Below are 20,558 nucleotides of genomic sequence, written 5' to 3' on the forward strand. Positions count from 1 at the left end.
CATTTGAATTATCATCCAGTAGCAACAGCATACTTATTCTCTTCACAACACCAACTGTCTTTGTATCAGAGCCTGATTCCACCAGCTACTCCTTCACTTCTCTTGGGAAAAAAAATGTTTCTGGTATTATGATAATTTTCTAACAAAAAAAAAAAAAAAAAAGGAAATTAGAGCTACATGCTTCCTTCTTTCATAAAGAAATTATTTGGACACTATTTGTACATACCTGACTAAGAAAAATCCTGGCTCAGCAATCTCCTCTCAGAGACACATACAACCACCCCAGATAGTAAGAGATTCCACAAGGTGGAGGAGAAAAGTTTTGGTGTGCCTCACATAGGCAGAGCAGCTGCCAGAAAGCCCTTCAAGAGATTAAGTGAGGTTCCTTGTGCTAGAGAACCTGCTATCAACTGCTGGATACCCTTGACGATTGACAAAAGGTCACATTCAGTACTTTAACTCAGCATGGTTATGACACTGGAGCACGGAGAGGACACTGTTTAGGTTTTCCTTTTCTGTTTGCTGTCATCTTTTAAGCTTGTATTTAAGGAAACAAGACATTTTGAGAAGTGTCACTCTAAATGTTTTACAAATTCCTCTTTCCTCATAGCTGAATTGATTGAAATCTACCTGTTAAATTAGAGCAAGCTCCTTTCACTGCTCTTAGATCAATCTGCAAGAGAACCTAACTGAACAAAGGAATCAAATGTCTGAGTTTTTGCTGTCTTAAAAACATGCAGGCGGGAACCAAAGAAATCAAGTAGAACTATGGTTTCCTCCACATCAACATGCACAAACACGTATACCAAAGTGTATCATTCCCCAATCATTTTTAAACCATGGAGAACGCAACATTAAAGATGAGCAAAAAGCCCATTTTAGAGCTTCATTTAGATAACATGCCTAAATCAGTTACTGAACTGAACGAGAATCACATATTTCAAACAGTTCAGCCAATTTGGGGATAGACGATATTACAACACAGTGCCTACAACATGGCAGTTTAAGCCTTCTTTTCAGAGGCAGGACCAAACTGGTCTAGGATTCAACTGCACTGCAGGTGTGTTTGCCCATGTCACTACTACAGATGCCATGCCTGGGGAGTGGAGAAGACTTGCACGAGACAGGCATACTATAATCTGCAGGGATTAAAGAGGTCCATAACAGCCCCCACTCAAATCACCAACGAATAACAAGCAAATTTAATTAAGTGAACTGAATTTAACACTATGTCTCTACAAGGGCTGTAGCATATTTCAAGAACCTGTTGCAGCAGAAAGATTACATCTTCACAGCGAGAATTATGGTATGTTTTTAACACTCATGTTATCACATACAATTCCTGCCCCAGTTCAAAGTGCAAACTACTGTTTAACTTCCCTCTTTCCCCACAAACTATTAAATACAAGTTTGTTTTTCCTTTTCTTCAGTAAGGCCAAAGGTGTAAAGGCTGTTGGCAACACAATATTCAAGAAAATAGTCTTCAAATTAGTGGGGAATATAAAAGACTTTTTTGTTTTCATTTGACTAATTTGTGCCCAGTACCACAGACATGAAGGTACAAACTCCATCAGTTTAAGAGTGAAAAATATGTACAACTATATTTAACATTTAAATTACTTTAAACACAACTGTTTGCATACTAACAATCTTATGTACATTCAGTTTTAAACAATACCTCTTTAATATCTTCTTTTGTTAAACAAGTTTTATTTTCCTCCCAAAATACCCAATGCTATTCTAAAATTCTGGAGGGGGGAAAAAAATCGAGCTATATATAAAATAGCAAGATGTCTTACAATTGTAATGTATCATAGCACGGATTTTTCATAAAAACAACACATCATTCAAAAACTGAACCACTGTAAAGTTCTCATAAGTCCTACAGGACTGTCTTTAAAAGATTACTTTGGTTAACAGCAAATCAATCCTAAACAATTAAGGAAAAAATATGTATTCTTTTATCATCTCTACAGATGCATTTCCTTGACATGTTGTAGCAATCCATACTTCTTTATGGATGAGCACTGCAGCTGTTCAATGAACTTTATTTGTACTGTGATTTCAATAAAATAGACGATGAACCAGGTTAATTTGATTTATGATTATATTAGTCCACCTTCCTAAAATCTCTGGATAAAAGATCTCTCTTCCTAAGACCTCTGGACATCAGAGAAAGAATGGAAATGCTACCTCACCCTCACAAGGCTGACCTCATGCAGTACTTGCAACAGCACCACTAACAGTTGCATCAAACTGCTGTTTCCCTGCTTGCCTTTCCTGGTCAGGAGGGTAGCATAACTTTTGCGGATCCCTACGTATCCTGACACACAGCCAGTCACACCAGCCTCTGAGCATTTGGACAAATGAAGTGCCACTGGAATTTACTGTAATGCAAAGATTTCTTCTGAGTAGTTATATAGATTTCAGGTCATGTGTGGTTTCTATATCACTTAAAGTTTACTCATTTTGATGGGAATAAATGCTCTCAGCTTTCGGCCATTAAGAGGAACTTGATCTTTATCTTTCTTCCCTCCTTGCACTACAAAACTCTCTGACGCATCAAAAAATCACAAACAAAAAGGCAAGAATATAAGATTCTCCAGGAAAAGAACACTGCATTAGTCACTATGCGTCAGTTAAGCTGAAAAGCAGAGAAGTCTGACCGATGAACAAAGGCACTTGGTAACCATCCCGTGAACCACAGTCAATGAGTCAACAATTTAAGTCTCGTGATCCAACTGACCAGCAGCGAGGGCTCTGCAGAGGAAGATTTTGTGGATGATGTAACAGAAGACTTTTTAGCGCCTTCCTCTTGAAAAGGAATTGTTGCACTGTTGTGGAGGTCTGTATTCATAAAACACCTGCTGCCTCGAATATAATCCGTTCCCCTCACTAACTGTTTCTCAGACATTGGCCTTGAAAAGGGGTGTTGTGTGGAAGGACTTTCTTCAATGATCGGGGGTATCCTTTCATTACTGAAGTACCTGCAGAGGACATCTTCACCTGTAGGAGTGGAAGGAGGAAAATCAATTATTTGTCTTCATTTTTTTTTTTTTTCCCCTCTTATGCCCCTCAGGACTGCTAACAGCACTTCCCAGATTCTGGTTACCTTTCATAACACACCTAGACAGTAGCAGCTGTCAATAAGTTTATAGCTTTTTGGTGTCTTTTTTTTAAGCAGCAAAGGAACAATAAATTAAATTCACACACACAGAGGATACTGTTTGACAGTTAAGTTTCAAATTCTCACACATACAAACCAAAACAGCCAATGTAGACCATCTTCATGCAAATCGTTACCATATGTCATACCTAACACATATCCTTGTGATGTTTCATTCAAGCTACTGTAGACCCAAGTTGAAACCATATTTATACACATGTAACTCATGACTAACTTAAAAGTCACAAACACTGCTCTGGACAAAAGAAAATAATTTTACAGATAAAAACGTAAGTATTTCCCGTGTTTGATCATTGATTTGTGATGCTTGCTCTTCTGTTATTCTTCCCTAGACAACTGAACGTGGCTGCTGCTAGAAACATCCTACCATGCTAGATGGACATTTATTCTGACCCAGTGTAGATTACATACAAGCCTAGAGGACTTAGATTCATGCTAAGGGTTAAAAACAAACAAGCAAAAAAAGAAACAAACAAAATTAAAATCTACCACCTGGTGATCATTCTGTAAGACTTGTTACTTACACTGTTTCTAATATCCCTCCTAAGGTTGATGCTTGTTGTTATCAACTTCTACTTTCATGATAGAAAAATAGAATTCAGCTTCTACTTTTCCTGGAACTACACATTAGCTTTCATAACTGATTTCAAGAACAAACTAAATAGTCACCTTCTCTCATTTCCCACTCTAGCAGGACTTGTAGCTTTTCAGATACAAAGGGGGTGTATGTTAAAGAGAAGGGCAGTGCAGGAAGGAAAAAAAGCCACCCAACCTGACAGCTAACGTCATCAGTCTTTGTCTCTCCCATTCTGTGACAACTTCAGAATATGTTGTTTTCTAACAGCAACTGCAGAAAAAAAAAACTCCTAAAGTGCCCTACATTTTATTTCTGAGAACAAATTTGCTTCTGTAACAGCCTCCACAGTAAGCTACACAAAGTCTGATCAAAAAAGCAGTTTCAAAATCAATATTAAATGCAGAAGACAGGGAAAGGTATATAAAAGTAAAATGGCAAATGTGCTATAAGGAGACAGGTCTGCCGCAGTCAGTTCAGACTACTTTTAAATGTTCACACGAATTCAAAGACAGAGCAAAAGTTTGAGCCCCAGCACTGAATATGCTCACAAATTCACAACTATCATCTGGCATTTCTGTTAAAACCAACAATCATCTTGGATTAGTTCAGCAGTATGCAAACACTTCATTCCTAAGACAGGCACTTTCATCCAGTTCACCCTAATAACATCCTGGAGAGAAAGAGAAGAGAAAGAGGGACAAGATTTAAAATCTTGCCTTTTCTCCCTGGTGCTCGTGGCCTTGAGAAAGGTTCTGCAGCTCCTATCCAACTCCCATCAGCAGGCATTGACAAGGGACGAGGTTTTCCTAAAGGAATCAGAGCAAAGGTTATGCAGAATTATATCAAGTTTAAGAGACCCATGTTTAAATGGATTCTTTTCACAGTTAAACCAAGGGAGAGGTACTGCAATAAGCAGCTAAAAATGCAGAAAAAAAATATTTTAAGATACTACTACCAGTAAAATACAAGACAGTATTCTGCTGAGAGTGAACAGCCACACTCTTGCTTGTTTACAGTGTCAGTGGACTCAATGACCACAAGCTATAACCAATACATGCATGGAAATGGACAGTAATGGCATCAATGCCGAGCTGAATGACATCCATTAAAAAAATAATAGCATTTAAGTTAAATTATTTCAGATGTGGAATTTCATTCACATTCACAGTTCCTACAGACTGCCCTTAATGTCTACCAAATCTAACAAGCATTTTCCTAACACAAGCTACTCCAAAACAACTGAAGTGCATGAACTCACCATAGGACTGTGTCTTTTCCCTCATTTTGGTTGGCAGTATATTTGCTTCCATGGAATACCCAGGCAACTGATCAGAATCAGCAATAGTAAATCTTCGCCTTCGACTTTCCTGATCCAGAAAAGAATTGGGAGACTCGGCGCCCTTGGACCCAAGTAGTGGCTGACTGAGTTTGTTGCCTCCTCCATAGACAAAACTCCCCTTTTCATCTCTGAAAGGACAGTTCACTTCAATTAGCAGCATAAAGGAATTTCACGCTATAGACATGAGCAAGTTTGAAAGATATTTCTAGCCCACAGTCATGCTCCTGACAACTGGCATTGTGCTGCAAACATGCTGAAGAGAAAAAAAACAAGTCAGGTGATGGAAGACTTCATTAAACATATTCATCAAGGAGAAAAGAAAGTTACCCCCCTTCACACTAATTCACTTTTAATGAGCCTGTAATTTAACAGAAGTTTAGAGGTTCCTTTAGGTACCAGCCCTACAAAAGCTTCTGAGAAATTAGACCTTTCTGCCCTAAGGGTATCAAAGCTCCCAACTCACTGCCTGTTCAGCACACAGTTTTGGCAGAGGAATGCACTCATAGGTTTCCCAACTCTGTGTAGTAGGATTTCCTATTGCTTGCTTGTTATGGACCATGCTTTTCAGTCATTTCAAGAGGCCAATAACTGGCACTGGATATTCATCACCTTGTCCCCATCCAGAAGTAAGACTCCCTTGAGAGTTTCACTAATAAATTCACAGCATAGATAAATACAATTTTGAGCAATTTCTACAGCAACTGCTTTCCTAGAGCTATCCTTCATTCTCAAGTAACATCCATTTTCAGAACCAATCATTTTTAGTATTTTTAGAAGAAAAGCCACCCTCTAAATTACGATTTGTAACTTTTTTTAAATCCCCTTTCCTGTACATGCTACAGTCATTGCTTGAAGCAACCAGCCAAGTCAGGCATAAAAACATACAACTGACTCTAAGTATGGACATACCCCAATATTTACATTTTTTTCCAGCTAGCCATCAAGAACAATGCTAGAACTCAGTGAATGGTAAGGAGCTATTTATGGAAATTTGAAGACTGGAGATTGAACGGAAGTGTTACATCACAACTACACGTAAGCAAAGAGCTCTCCTACAACACCACCATGTGGAGAATTCATCTTGGGGCAGACAAACAGCCAATGCTCTCCCTGCCTCTCCTCAGTGCCAGCAGTAAGTACTAGACCAGAAAAGGTCCATATCAGGAAGCAAGAACAGGATGATGAGGAGCAGAGGGCAAGTGATCACACACAAATGCATCACGGTTTCAAGAGAAGCACAAGACACAAAGAAGCAAAATTAAACAGCCAAACAAAATAGGAGAAATGTCCTTTTCCTTCTTGCTGGCTGCCACTGCTTTCCACATTTGCTTATTTAAGGGTTTAAGCATTTAAATAAAGCATTTGCTTTATTTAAGGGTATTTAAGCATTTCCTGTGAGCCACTACCTTTCCCTGCATCCTCCAGGACAAGTTTCCCAGCTCATATTGCTGTATCCTTCCCTGTCAAAAGGGATTCAAATCTGAAGGCATTTTAACTTAGACATAGTTTTGTGACTCCTTAGAAAAGACATACACATGCAAACCAAGTACATGAACCTAATTCACCAATGTACTTGAATTTAAATGATTTAAGAGACCAAAACAATCAAATTGCTGTTAAATCTATATACATTTTACATTTCAGCTTAGAGACTTGTTGTTGTGTGGGGTTTTTGTTTATTTTGTTTTAGTTAGGAACTGAGCATGCATAAATGTGAAAAACAGGGAAAGAGCAAGTCAAGATGGGCCCACTTCAGTAGAGACCCTGACTTTATAGACAGCCTCCACCTGCTCCATACTGCCCTAAAGACCATAGTTAATACAACCTCTGACTCTGTATAAGGCCTTAAATGACAGGAGGCCAGCATTCCTCCCATAGGAGACCTGTAGCAAAAGGTCAGCCAAGTTTCTGGGCTGTATCTACGTGTATGTTAAAGTGTCAGGGCAGGTCAGGAAGCATTCACTGCCTGGAAACCCTTTCATCCACTGCTTTCTCAGGTCAGCTGGCAGGGTTCTGGCATTAGTCAACAAGGACTTGAGAACAAACAAGAGCTAGCCATACCATAACCTCCCCCCTTTGTACACATAGGTCTGCATTTTTATAGTTTACACTGCAGAAAATAAGAAGTGAGGTTGAGTGAACTGACTCTCCCTTCCCTTCAGTGGGAAAATTCCTGTATTACATAATTTGCAAGTTCAACAGTTTAGAACAAGTTCTTTTCAATCCTATCTCAACAGTTACTAAACTTGCTAAAAACAGGTGGAAAAAATTACAGACAAAAATGACTTCTTATGTGCAGTTGGATTTAAACAAAAGCAAATACATAACCCCACAACTAAACAAGGGATGGCATCCATTCATGTTTGGGGAAAAACTGATCTATACAGCACACAACAAACTTCCAACAATAAAAATCTATCACAATACTGGTAGTTTATTCATTTAAGCATACGCTTAAGTAATCTTACACATTTACAAAACTAGAAGAAAGTCTGATATCTGCTATTTCCCCAAGATAATTTACACTGAGCTCTAAGTGCAAACCAGCTCAGAAACAAACATAATAAAGTAGTTTTTGTTCAGTATGTTCAGTGAATGTCTATTTGCATACCGAGGAGAATACGGAACAGCTGGTGGAGGTGGTATGTACAAATCCAAAATGGCTGGCTTCTCTTTTTTCAGTGAGGTATCCGTGGTGCTTTCTGGTGACTGGGTTGAAGTTAACGGGGGACTGGTCTGAAATGTTAGATAACTGTCAAACATCTGAGCATTTATCATTCACAAAAAATATAAGTCAATAATCAATAGTACCATTTCATACTTCTATGCTTAATAAACATGTAAAAAAAAATGTCTTAGCATTTACAATTTTCTTTGCTCCCAGTTTTGGCTTGCTCTGCAGACTTTCTACAGAAATCCTACCACATTGCTTAAACAGTTCTAATAATGCTTTCCAGTTCTATATTTTTTGTGCAAATTCCATACATAGAAAATATAACAGACAAAACCCCTTATTTTTAGATCCATTAAAATAATGTGATTTGTTAAATATACACATGATCTGCGACATTTACAAAGTCAGCACTCACTAACTTTATTCCATATAATCCAATGCCTAGTGCATGGACTGCCAATGTCCATGCACCAGGCACTGTAATGTCATGCAGGGAAGTTCACCAAAAATTACATCAAGTAATATAACTATGGTGAGGGAAACAAATGAAAAATATATTTGGTATAGCTCATGAGAGCAAGTTTGCCATTTGGTCTTTGTGACTCACTTCCATGTCCCCAGTGTCTTGTCAGGCTCCTGTCTATCTCGAGCAGAGCAAAGGCTCTGTGTGTGGGGGAGGCAGGCTCTGATTAAATGACAGACACTATGCCACAGGCATTAGTGAAAGGAAAAGGGGGAGAGAGGGAGGCGCAGCAGGGAGAAAGCATACATCCTGTACCCAGTCTGAAAAAATCTGCCTGCCTTGAGATATCCACTGACATTTCACAGGTTGATAACTTATCATCACAGTTGTGGGGAGATCTATGTCAGAACAGAAGTAAGAATGAGAATTCTCTCAGGTTTTGTTTGAATCTAAACTGATCATCTGAAATAATTATTTCCTTCTGTAAGTATTTAGCCCTACACTTCCTTTTACAACACACCATTCCTCAAAATGGTTAATTAAAGAATTACTAACATCACTTTCTCTGTCTGCTTAGTACCCAACCTGTGAATTGCCCAACAAACAAATCTTATTTAAACAAGTAGTTTAAACAACTTGTTGAAAATAAAAAAATCTTTCCCCACCCTTCACCAGGCTAAAAAGAGAAGGAATATACTGAATAATCTAAGTTATTTCAAGAAAAAGAAAAAAAATTACTCTGCTAAATAGAGAAGCCTTCATTACTCCATGCTGATGAATTCCACACGTATCAGCAGTTTCGCCTCAGATAAGTTCTTCCAGAAGCATGCTGATTAAAAAGCTCAACACACCAAGTCCCTTTGTGAATCGAGAGGGCATTATCTGGGTAAGAACATTTTCCCTTTTATCTAGGAACCAGAAGAGGACAGCCATTTCACATAAACTTCCTCAACCTACACTCAAACATGAGTAACTGGGAGCGCTTCTGGTATTTCTCTTTCAAGTTTAAAAAAAAAAAAAAAAAAAAGACATTCGCAGCCAGACACCAGGTCTGTCTGAAGCCTATTCACCTGCACTAAAGGTGGCTTCCAACGCAGGTTCTTCAGTGGAGCGGGGGTGAAATGGAAAGAGCCAGTTGGACGTTTCTTGAGAAGCAGCCTAACTCCAGCAGGGTTCTCTCGCAACTTTGCCACCAGATTTTTCAGTTGCCATCCAACCTTGAAGAGAATAATGACATCTTTTGTTTGGTATTGCTTTTCTGAAAGTGAACAAACAACCTCCCTGCTAAGTCAGACCATCTATTTTTCCATGAACTTCAAGAGAGAAAAGAGATCCATAAAAGCCATAATGAAGAAAAAATTGCATTGCACCTTTTTTTGGAAGGGTTTTGCTGTATTTTATGTTGAAGAGATCCACTTAAGCAATAAATTAAACACTGAGATATCAATCACTGCTCTTTATACCCCAGTTCTGGTCCTAGATGGATGCAAGGATGTGCAACAAATTGAGTAACACAGGTATTCACAGTGAACTCCTTTAGTAATGTTTCTTTCTAACACTGAAAGGACTTAATTACCTGTATTAACTGTAATCATTTTATCTAATTTCCCAGATGTAAATGATTTGAGAATTATTTTTTTTAAAGTTTATCTGCATCCCAGTAGATTGTTATAAAGCGTTTTAAAACAGGCCTTAACACAATATGAAAGATTTTAATAACGATGCATATGGTATTTGAACACAAAATATTGCAAGTCTTAGAAAAAAAAAAAAAAGGAACAAATTCTAAAGCTAAGTAAAATTTGCCTTCATAAAAAGACATTTAAAACCAAACAGAAAAACACCAGAAGAACTCACACGCAACAAGACTGCTATCCATTAATAACCTGTGCAGAGAGCACAGAGAACAAGTGTAAGGACAAGTGCGTAAGGCTGTTTGTTACTCACCACAGTTTGACGATTAACCTGGATCACTTCATCCCCAGCATGAATCTTCTGAGATCGATCCGCAGGGGACTACAGAGGAAAACAGGAGGCACATGCTTCAGCAGGCTTTCTTTCCTCGCATGACAATCCCCACCAGGCTAAGTTGCATACGCAACAGAGAGCAGCACTGAAAACTTCCACACACTTAGATCACACATTACAACCATCGATGACTTGAGAAATCGAAATTCACTCATCTTATGGCTTATTTTTGATACTGGGGGAACTAGAGGGAAAGGAAGAAGGCATAGCCTTCAGTTGTGGGACTCTCTCCACTGTCCTTTTGTCTCCAGGTTGTACTACGGTTCCAGACAATAGTGGGAGAGGACTGAAAAGATTATGTCTGTCCTAACACAGGTGCCATCTAAAACAGAGCTTTGAAATGTATATTGACTTTAAAATGAAAGAAAAATAACCAGACAACAAAAAAGTAAGATTTTGAATACACAGGCCAGAGGCCTAGAAAACCTCCAACTCACAGAATAGGCCTGTCCCGCTTTTGTTTGCTCTTTCCTAACGTGAATATGAGTTACCAACTTCAACGTGAAATTTCCTGCCTGCATCATCGAGGTCAACATATAAAATATATGCCTGTATACTTGTGCTTACACAGATATTTGAAAAACATTAAAATACCTTTTGCTTGGGACAAAAACCAAGTTCTGGGTACCCATTAGCAAGGAACAGCTAAGCGTGCCAATATTTATTTAGATTTATCTAGGGCTGGTGCCACGCACCACCTATTGCTGCAGTTATTAAAACCGGTCTCGTTACCATAACGTACCAACTCTGATCAGCCTTGACAACACCCAGAGCACACAGGTGTACCAGCCTGGTGCACTGCAGGGCTTCTGCAGCCTACTCCCAGCAATACCTCTCCTCCCATTTCCCCCCTCCAGGCGTAACCAGCTGGCAGCAGGCCGGCTCTTCACAGCAACTCCAGAATTCAGCATTTGGACTCCCTCTCCTCATTACCACACCTTCAGAGCTCAAGTGCATTTTTTTATTAGAAGGAACTGTAGGAATAAACTAGGCAACAAGGGAAGACAACATAGGGGAATTTATGGGAGGCTCCAGTTATCATGAGTAACCCCATTTCTTCATTGTCTTCTCGCTTCCTCTGAAAGGAAATGCCTCAGTGGAAAGGCCGTGTATACACGATTCAACTGAACCCATGAAAACTTCTGGGCCACAGTTATGTTGTGGAAAACAAAGCTCATTTCAAGCTGTCCTTTGGGCAATCAACGGCCTGGCTGGGTGAGGGTGGGGGACTCACACAGAGGACTTCTATAACAAGTGCCAGCAAGCACAGTCATTGCTGCCATCATATCGTGAGACTGGAGAAAAGAGCAAAGTTTAGACTGAGGCCAAAATGACATGGAAAGTCACAAGTAAGGTGGCATGACTCAGGAATCCTCTTGGGTGATATTACCAAATGTGTGGACTTTCCCAAACATTTTAATGTACAGTACTGATGACTTTGGGGTGCAATGCCGCTGCATTCCGATCAACTGGCTTTTGGGGATAGCCACTGAAATATCATTCCAAACCTCGCAAGAAAATTGAGCTAAGACACAGCCTAACCTAAACGATCCCGTCACCAGAAAGGCATCAGTTGGGTGCAACTCTCTCAGTCGCTTCTCAAGTTTTGTTGTTCCAAAGGAAAGAGCGCCCCCAAGGAACATCTAGTGTTCATATAGCAGAAGTTTAGGTCAGCACTCAAAGCCATACAAATACAACAGCTTTATATATAGCTAGTAAAAGGAGTAACAGCCCCAGTCACAGCCTCTAGAACATGATCTAGATGTATATATAGGCAGCTTGGCAGAAGACACTATTACAGTCTTTTATACCTATCAGATGTTGAAATTGCTGTCAAAGTAGGCTTGGTCTATATTTCACATCCTTTGCAGAGTTATGCCAGGACAATAGCATTGTGAACTGGCAGCTATGAAAGCTTTCAGTTTTCACTCTGAACTGCAAGCACAGATTTCCACCCACTCCTCCCAGGCCCCTGGACTTGGCAGGGGTACAACTAGAACCACTGGTTCTTTCCTATTCACAAAAAAAGGGCATCATTTCAAAGGCCAAGTTCCTCAGCTCCCTTTTTTGTTTTTCTCCAGTTTCTGCCCTTGTAGGGAGGCATTGATGACAATACCACAGCATCAGCCACCAGCTACAGTTGCTGACCAAAGGTTCACTGTGCTGACTTCCTGGAGGCCTTTATTAAAGTTTCAGTTACAGAGAATTTAGTGTAAGAATAAAACAAACAACCATCTGCAGTGAGAAACACAGTTGTCTATCATGCTTGACTATATCCCTCCAGCAGACTACTCTTGAAATCTTACTTTTTTGTAGTCTTTTTATTCTGCAAAGTAATTAAATCAATGAGCTGTCCAATGACTAAATTGTTCATTGTTGAATTTAGGACAGAACCTCCAAAGTTTTCTCATTAAGAGAGATTTCCTTTGCAAGCATTGAGCAAACACAACTCCAAGACTTTGTTAAGTAAAATTCCAAAAGCTCTAAGTTACTTAAATAAGCTGTTGTTATATTCTAATGCCAAGCATTTGAAGTACCTCACCTACTTGCAGGAACTGGTTTAATTAGGCTAGCAGTGAAATATGAGGACAAAAACATTTACAAGTGCTGGATAAACAAATGATGCATCACAAGGTATTTAAAGCAGTAATATCATGAAAGTTACAGGTAAAACAGGAAAAAGCAGTAGAAAAAAAGTCAGACTAAATCAAAGCTACATTCAGATAGTCTGAGTTAATCTACATTTACTTCACTTACATTTTCTGTAGTGCCAGTAATTACATGTAATCCATCATAAGTTGATTTGATGTACATTCCCTAAATATAAGTAGAAAATAAAAAACATGTTCAAAGGTAAAATAACACTAACATATTTGATTAAATAAGTGTTGGCAACAGACTCAAAACATTATTAATGACACTTAAAGATTCACACATTTTCCCTAGAAAACTGCAATCCAGTATCACTAATACCACAACATTCTCAACCTCTTCACAGATGACTTTTACTGTAATTATAGCATTTTTAATTACTTAGAAAAACTAACACATGGAACGTAATTCAGAAATACTGTTTGGATGGTAACACCAAATGCTGCCAGTATTGCCTTTTTTTCTCCAGTCTTTGGCCTTGAACTAAACTTTATTTCTTTACTGCTCTGTTTACACTAGAGAACTGCAAGCTTGACTAAATGGCCACTACCTCTCCATGCAAAGCACACTTACACAGGTGGGCTACAAATATCGTACATCTGTTCTTTTACAATTTCTCTTGGCAAGTCAATATACAAACTACCTTGTAAACACAATGCTGACATAAGCAATAAAAGCCCTGGCAAAACTAAGTATTTCTGACTGTTTGTTAATGCTGAGTGTAAATACAAAGATAAACACAGATGAAATTGGTGTTGACCATATGGAAAAAGTATAGTTCACCTACAGGCTATTAACTAATAATTACATAGATTTCCGCACAGAAGGTGACCAGTACACTGGTTTCACCACTTATAAACAAAACCACATCTCTTTACTATTCCCGCTTACACCTGTTGTTAGAAGTACTCACATTGAGCTCTACAGAACTGGAATGTTATTCAGGGGTCATATGCAGCTTATCTACCTGAAGTTACCATGCTTGCTTAAATGTGCAGGAAAACATACAAAGATGCCCTGTCCTCTCCAGCTAATTTCCTTCCCTGCTTGCCTGTTAGTACTCGGTTCTGTGAACCTGCCTCCTCGTTGCTGGCTTAGTGCAAGCGTCACTGTAGCTTAAGCAATAAGAGAGTTCCTCATAGTTTCACAAATTCATGACTGATTCAGTCAAATCCAGCGGCCTAGGTAAAAATATGTATCACAGTCAGGCTGGGAAACTTCCTTTAGGTGTTCATCTCTTTTGTCTTTTCATGGAGGCTTACAAATGCACTTAGGAATTTAAATTCCCTCCAACTCACTCTGACATAACTATTTCCCAGCCAGAAAATCCAACAAGATTTCAAATTCAGTTTTCATAACCAGTACTCAGCTAAGTGGAATTCGCTTAATGAACTAGATTCGGTAATGTTACACAGCCACTCAACATTTAAAAGGATTTCCCTTATTCCTGCTAACAGCAAATCTCCGAAGTTTTCATATTGTTCAGTCTAAGAACACATAAAATGTCTCTTTCAAAAACACAAACACCATTTCTCATCACCTTCTCCCTCGCTAACCCTCCCTTTCCCCAAAAAAACAGCTGATTAAAATAACCTGCAAAAGTAAAAATGACCAAGCATGCGTCAATTCCCCAGTATTCTCACTAAGACACTAATCTGCAACACACTGCCATCAACAGTTTGGGACCTATTAACCTGCATACCCATCTCTGGCATCCAATCCAACACATGGCCTGACAATCTGCAGAGTTCCTTCCCTTGCCTCTTTCTGTTCCCTATAGGATAGCATTAATGGGTTTGAAGTATATTGCTATACATACGCATGAGGTGGCTCATGCCAAATAATAATTAAACACTAATAATAATTAAACACAAATAATAATTAAACACAAATAATAATTAAACACTAGGGACATCATGAAACTCCAATATTGGTTCTTACCAGGCCTTCCCCAGGTTTAATGTTGGTTAAATGAACCTCCTCCAGACACGCACACTGGCTCATCAATGGATCTGTAGTTGATCGGATGGCTTTATCGCAAATTCCATTTAAAGCCTTGGACTATGAAGAGAACATACAAAAAAATCAGTTAAAAAAATTCTTTCCTGGCTGCTGCTTCTTTCAGTTTTTGTTTCCTTTGGAAAGGAAATTAGTTCTAAAACTTGGTCCACTAATAAAGCATAGTCAAGAATTATCAAAACAGACTGCGACTAATTCACACAGATCTAACCTGCAGCATGTTTATCTCCCTAGATTAACCTAGTACAGATGATCTGCTTCCATTAGTGCCACCTCACTAACAGATGTCAGTACACCCTCTGTTTAAAAAAAATATAAACACATAAAATGCTGCAAAATTGAGTTGGTGTTCATTCATTTTTAACAAAAGTTAACCTATTAAAATAATGAAACATTTTCACAATTCCTTGTGTGAATAGTCGACAATTTTTCATATTGTTCTTTATTTCTGCTATAAAAATAAAATTGGCCATGGCAATGTGGCTATTTAAAAAAAAACACAGGCCACTGTCTAATCTATGCAAGGCTTTACAGTAGAAGGTAGGACATCTAGTATTTCAGTGTTTCAGCATTACTTCTCTCCACCATGCCTCTGAGCTGACCTCTTCTGGAATGCTTATGCAGGCAAGGTTCATATTTCCTTTTGACCAAAACATAATTGATCTGAAGCCAACGTTATAACTAAAGGCAAACTCTGACCTTGTGCATGTCAGAAAGGCAGAATGCCTTTGTCTTTTACGACTTAAGTAACAGAATGGCTAATTAATCATTAAAAATATCATAGAAAACGTGTGCCCTCCCTACACACTCACAAATTTCTCTAATGCCCCCCATTGTGTTTTGAGTCATGTTGTTAGTTGAAGCAATGCTGAAACTCTAAGTAGGTTACAGAAGCTTAAAGGAGAGAAGGAAGGATTAGTACATAGCACAGTGGTTATTTGTACACTGTTTGGGAACGAGCAAGGTGAGCCACCTTTCACAGGGGGGTTTGAATCCTTCAGTCAAAGCAGACATAAGAAATTAAGGTGGAAGGAGCTACCTTGTAAGAAGACAGTTCTTTGGAATTACAACGGTCTCTGAAAACAATAGTTCCAACATTTTTTGTTTTGTTTTACATCGGATTTATAGAACAGCAATAAAATAAATCAAAACAATGCTCAAGTGTGAATACGAGGAACTGGTCAAACAAGAGAATTCCAAACAACAATACCCACTCCAGAGTGGGTGTGCATAAACGGAAAAAGAAAGAAGCAAAAAACTCCCTTTTACGTGGTCTCATTATTTACAGACAAAATTATTTTTAGTTATTGTGCTACTAAATTCCTAAGCATCCATGAGCTAGCGGAAGGCCTTATCAAAGAGCACAGCCTGGTTCATGTCAAAAGCAGGAAGCGATGATTAACTGTTAGAAAATATAAAAAGCATTCCATTACGTTCCTCATGTGGTCACAAGGCTGCTTCAAATCATTTTGAAAAATCCAATCTTTCAAGCTCAAGTACATTTAGACAAAACCTCAATTCTGTTGCAGAGAAGTTCTTTTACACGAAGAAGCTTAATAAGGTATAGTATCTATTTATTAAGACACTAAGTGTCTCATGATGCACATCACAGGCATAATTGGTTTATTTAGCCTATTCTACTACTCCTTCCCTCTTGAATTTGTGGTCTAAATTCTCTTGAAGAATAGCTATGCAATGAAACTTTAAAGAATACTTGACTTACTGCTATTACACATACTATCAATCTAGTCACAAATTTCATTGATTTCCTCTACAGTAAACAGTATTATTAAAATGGCCCATAACGTTTCATCTGCATGACGTGCTGGGCTTGGAAAGCTGTTGTCAGTACAACTGGTGCAGAAACCACCAAAATAAACATGACAGCAAGCAGCTGAGTTTCAGTAGACATGTGTACTTACTACAGTCTGAACTTTATCTTCCATGTCAGCTACAGTGCAGTCCTGAAAACAAAACAAGAACAAAAACAATGTTAACCAATAAATATGTAAACATCTACAAAAACTCTGCAGAACTGCCACCTTAACCTTGAACTGAAATAGAGTTATTCATGCTGCAGGGATTAATCAGATTAATTTCATCCAGTAGGGCTCAAATGTACTGTTAAACAACTATTTTCTGGCCCTGGTAAAAAAGCAATAATAAACCTTTAAAACCAAGAACACGGGATTCAATTACAGCAGCATACTCTTCCAGAAAGGCAGAACCCTGAACAATAAAACTAGGCTCTCAGAAGGCACACAAACTTGCCTTCACACTGCTGAACACTGATTCAGGCATTCCCCTGTTCTAGCCATCATTTATAAAACAGATTGTTACAAATGGCATGAAAAGCAATTTTTAAAAACATGCTACTGATTACATTCATGAGGACCACAGGACTGCATACAAAGCATTATTTACACAGCCTAGGTACAAGTCTTTGAACTGAAACAAGTTCATGTAACAGACTACAGAAGTCTTCATTGTTTTCTGCAAGAACAGCTGAACTAGAGAATGGTATTAGACTCTCAGATTAAAAAGTTAAAACAGCAAGTAAATAAGGAAACAATTTAAAACAATCTTAAATTCTCAGATATTCTGTTACTCACATCTCACTGTGCATAGCTAGCACATAATGCCCAAAAGATACATTCAGAAGCTGTGAACTGAAGACATTCCATATTTTTGTTCATCTTCAATACTTTCATTCCTTCCTAGCTCTTTTCTGTGTATTTTTAAGATACAAGTCCAAAAAAAGCATACAATCTTCCAAATATGGAGGTACCAGAAATATATAAAATAGCCCAGCTATGTTCTCTTATGTTTTCATAGTAACTCTTAACACCCTATTCACTGTTCTCATGATCACTGAGGACTGAAGTCACTTTTTTTTTTTTACAACCTGTCACCAAAAGCTTCAAGGTCTTTCCTGAACGCTACTACCAAATACAGACTCTATCACTGTGCATCAGCATCATTTTTGTGTTACATACATCTGCACTCCTATATGCTATTACTCTATAAACTCTAATAAATCCCTATACTCTATTTCATAACAACTAAGGCTTTTGACATCTAAGAAACTCACCTAAAATTTCATCTTACTCTCTTTTCTCCACATGGCAGTGATCTTTTTCAGATCATACTAGCACATCTTCAATGTTCCAGTACAAAATAGGGTAGATTCTTCACCTACTTTTTTTTTTTGTTTTTATTTTTTTTCTTATACATACAGATTCCACTCTTTATTATAGCTCCTATTAAATTGGCAGAGAGGTACTCTGACATTAAAAGGCTTGGGCTGTATTTGCCAACTTCCATTCTACTGCCATCAAAGGCTGATTTAACTGACAGATTAGACACCATTTTTAGTAGTTTAATTAATACAGCTCAGCAATCTCATATCTCAGTTCCTGTAGCACTCTTGGGTGAACACCATCTGCTGCTAGAAATGCTTACTGTTCTACTTTGCAATCTGCAGATCTGTATCTGTAAATCACTAACTTGCTGCAACTGCACACACAGTGCCCAAACAAGAAGGACATTGAGCAGTACGCCAAACTCATGTGCTTTTGAAGGTATAATATCCAGATGCTCTTCTTTTACAGTGATCCAGCTGATATAATTGGGTGTCATCACAGCTTGATACCTCACAGGACTTTGGCAGCATACTCCCCAAAATGACGAGGGAATCACCAGTTTTACAGGGCATCGTTCTGTAGAGTTCTAACATGCAGCCACAACTACAAGCAAATTTTGCAGAAGCTAAAGTTTGCATGTAATGCTTCACAGTCAAAGCAGTGGCATACTGTCAGAACAGTTTAGAAGACAGGCAACATTATTCAGAGAATCAAATGATGTAATTTACCAAGACTCCCACAGTTGCTAAGCATCCTTTTAGCTATTACCAATGTAGGTGATCACAACACAGGTGATAAATAGAAAGTTTTGAAACAAAACACTGCCATCTCACACTATTGTCAGCAGAAGCCTGACTAGAGAAATTGGCATCATAAAGGTAGCAGTTCCTTCTGTTACACGGAACATTTCCCATCTGATGGATAAAATACCATGTATGGGACAACAAGACCCAAGAAGACTTTGTGTGTGAGCATATTAGCAAATGCAGTATACTTTAAGTTTTTCACGCCAATAACTCTTTTCAACACGTTTTGTGGAACTTGATAATCTTCAAATGCAGACCAACTATTTTAAAAACTAACCCTACTCCCATTAAAGCTGAAGAAAACATGAGTAGCCTTTAAATAGTAACCACTTACAACAAAGCCAACAATAGCAAAATTGAAATTAACATAACAAACCTCCTCAGAAAAACGGACAACAAACTGACCATCTTGGACTTATTCAAGCTTTGAAGAAAGATCACGGTTCCACACCTGCCTTCCAATTAGCACTCGGCACACAGCAAACACATTACTTCCCCAAACACTCACTTTCCTTCCCTTCTGGAAAACAAAGAGGAAAAGAAATCAACTGACCTTCTGAACAGTAGTAGTGAGATCCAAGCATAACTGAATGATTCTGTTCTTCATTGATGAAAAGTCAGCAATACCGGTAAATGGGGTCCTGTAACAAGAGAAAATTCTTCTTAGACTGAAGGGATAAGTCTTCTTCTTCACTACCATAGCAGTAGAACAGCATTTAAGGATCAGAGCTGTAACTCTGACATCCACACAAGTGCAAGGACAGTTTTATGATATAAATATTCCTGCTTCCATATTCCCACTTCATCCACGCACCAAAATAGGGTATGCCTAACCCTGTGGCAAGCAATTTTGGACAGCAAAACCTGTAGAAAACTTTTCAGTCAGTTTTCCAAACTACAGTTCTCTCAGATGTGTGCTCGAGTCAGATCACACTGACTCTGCTGTAGAAACCACAGCCTTTGGTTTGCCAGTACATAGTTTTCTACCTTCCAGTCTTTGATTACTGAACTCAGACCTGAGAGAACAATGAAGCGAGGGAGTCAAGAGAAAGTTCTATTAAATATATTCTTTTCATTCAGTGAAAAACACTGCACAAAGGTTATCTTGTGTAACGACTTCCTTCTAAAGAAAAGAAAAATGAACACACGAGTTCAGTAAGGCTCAATTTTCTAAGAGACTTATTATGAGTAAGCCAGATTTAGAGCCTACAGAGACTCACCTCAGACACTCCAGACAACTTAAAGGGTTTGAAAGCTACCCCACCTTGTTTGGAAATGGGAAAACCAGCTGTCTTGCTGATGGAGAGTTGCAGAAGAAATTTAGGGCAAGGTGCAAGCACCAAGGTGAAAGGAGAGGAGTAGGTGAGAGGCACAAGCTGTTCAACATCACTGCAGCGATATTGAAGAATAAAAGCTCTCCTTGCTGACAGCCTTCACGCAGCTCTCCTTCTAGCCTGTCTTCTCAGGAAAGCTGGCAAGTGTCATGGGACTTTATGTCCATCTATTATCCTGTCCAGCACTGTGGCCAGAACACTATCATTTCTGTTGCCTGCTTGCTTCCGCTGCAGCTGTCACAAAACAACTCTACCTCTTGCCAGGAAAATGAAAGAAAAAAAAAATAGCAGTCTCCTCTGCTCCTCTCTCAGTTTTTCAAATCACAGATCTAAGGC

The 20,558-nt window shown here is 38.6% G+C and overlaps 1 protein-coding gene across 2 annotated transcripts in view; it reads right to left on the reverse strand.

The window, feature by feature from the left end:
- Positions 1-1,179: 1,179 nt before the first annotated feature.
- CNKSR3 (CNKSR family member 3) overlaps positions 1,180-20,558 on the reverse strand; it is a 58,099-nt gene continuing 38,720 nt past the window's right edge. For both annotated transcript variants that reach the window (XM_068677141.1, XM_068677142.1), the window contains 10 exons: positions 19,442-19,529; positions 16,862-16,903; positions 14,862-14,981; positions 13,026-13,085; positions 10,188-10,256; positions 9,311-9,457; positions 7,715-7,839; positions 5,023-5,231; positions 4,481-4,570; positions 1,180-3,006 (listed from right to left, as the gene is read on the reverse strand). In XM_068677141.1, the coding sequence (XP_068533242.1) occupies positions 2,708-3,006; positions 4,481-4,570; positions 5,023-5,231; positions 7,715-7,839; positions 9,311-9,457; positions 10,188-10,256; positions 13,026-13,085; positions 14,862-14,981; positions 16,862-16,903; positions 19,442-19,529 (1,249 nt within the window). In that variant the 3' untranslated portion in view covers positions 1,180-2,707. The remainder of the gene's footprint in view (positions 3,007-4,480; positions 4,571-5,022; positions 5,232-7,714; positions 7,840-9,310; positions 9,458-10,187; positions 10,257-13,025; positions 13,086-14,861; positions 14,982-16,861; positions 16,904-19,441; positions 19,530-20,558) is intronic.

Source organism: Anas acuta, chromosome 3 (assembly GCF_963932015.1).
Source record: "Anas acuta chromosome 3, bAnaAcu1.1, whole genome shotgun sequence".
Taxonomy (NCBI): domain Eukaryota; kingdom Metazoa; phylum Chordata; class Aves; order Anseriformes; family Anatidae; genus Anas; species Anas acuta.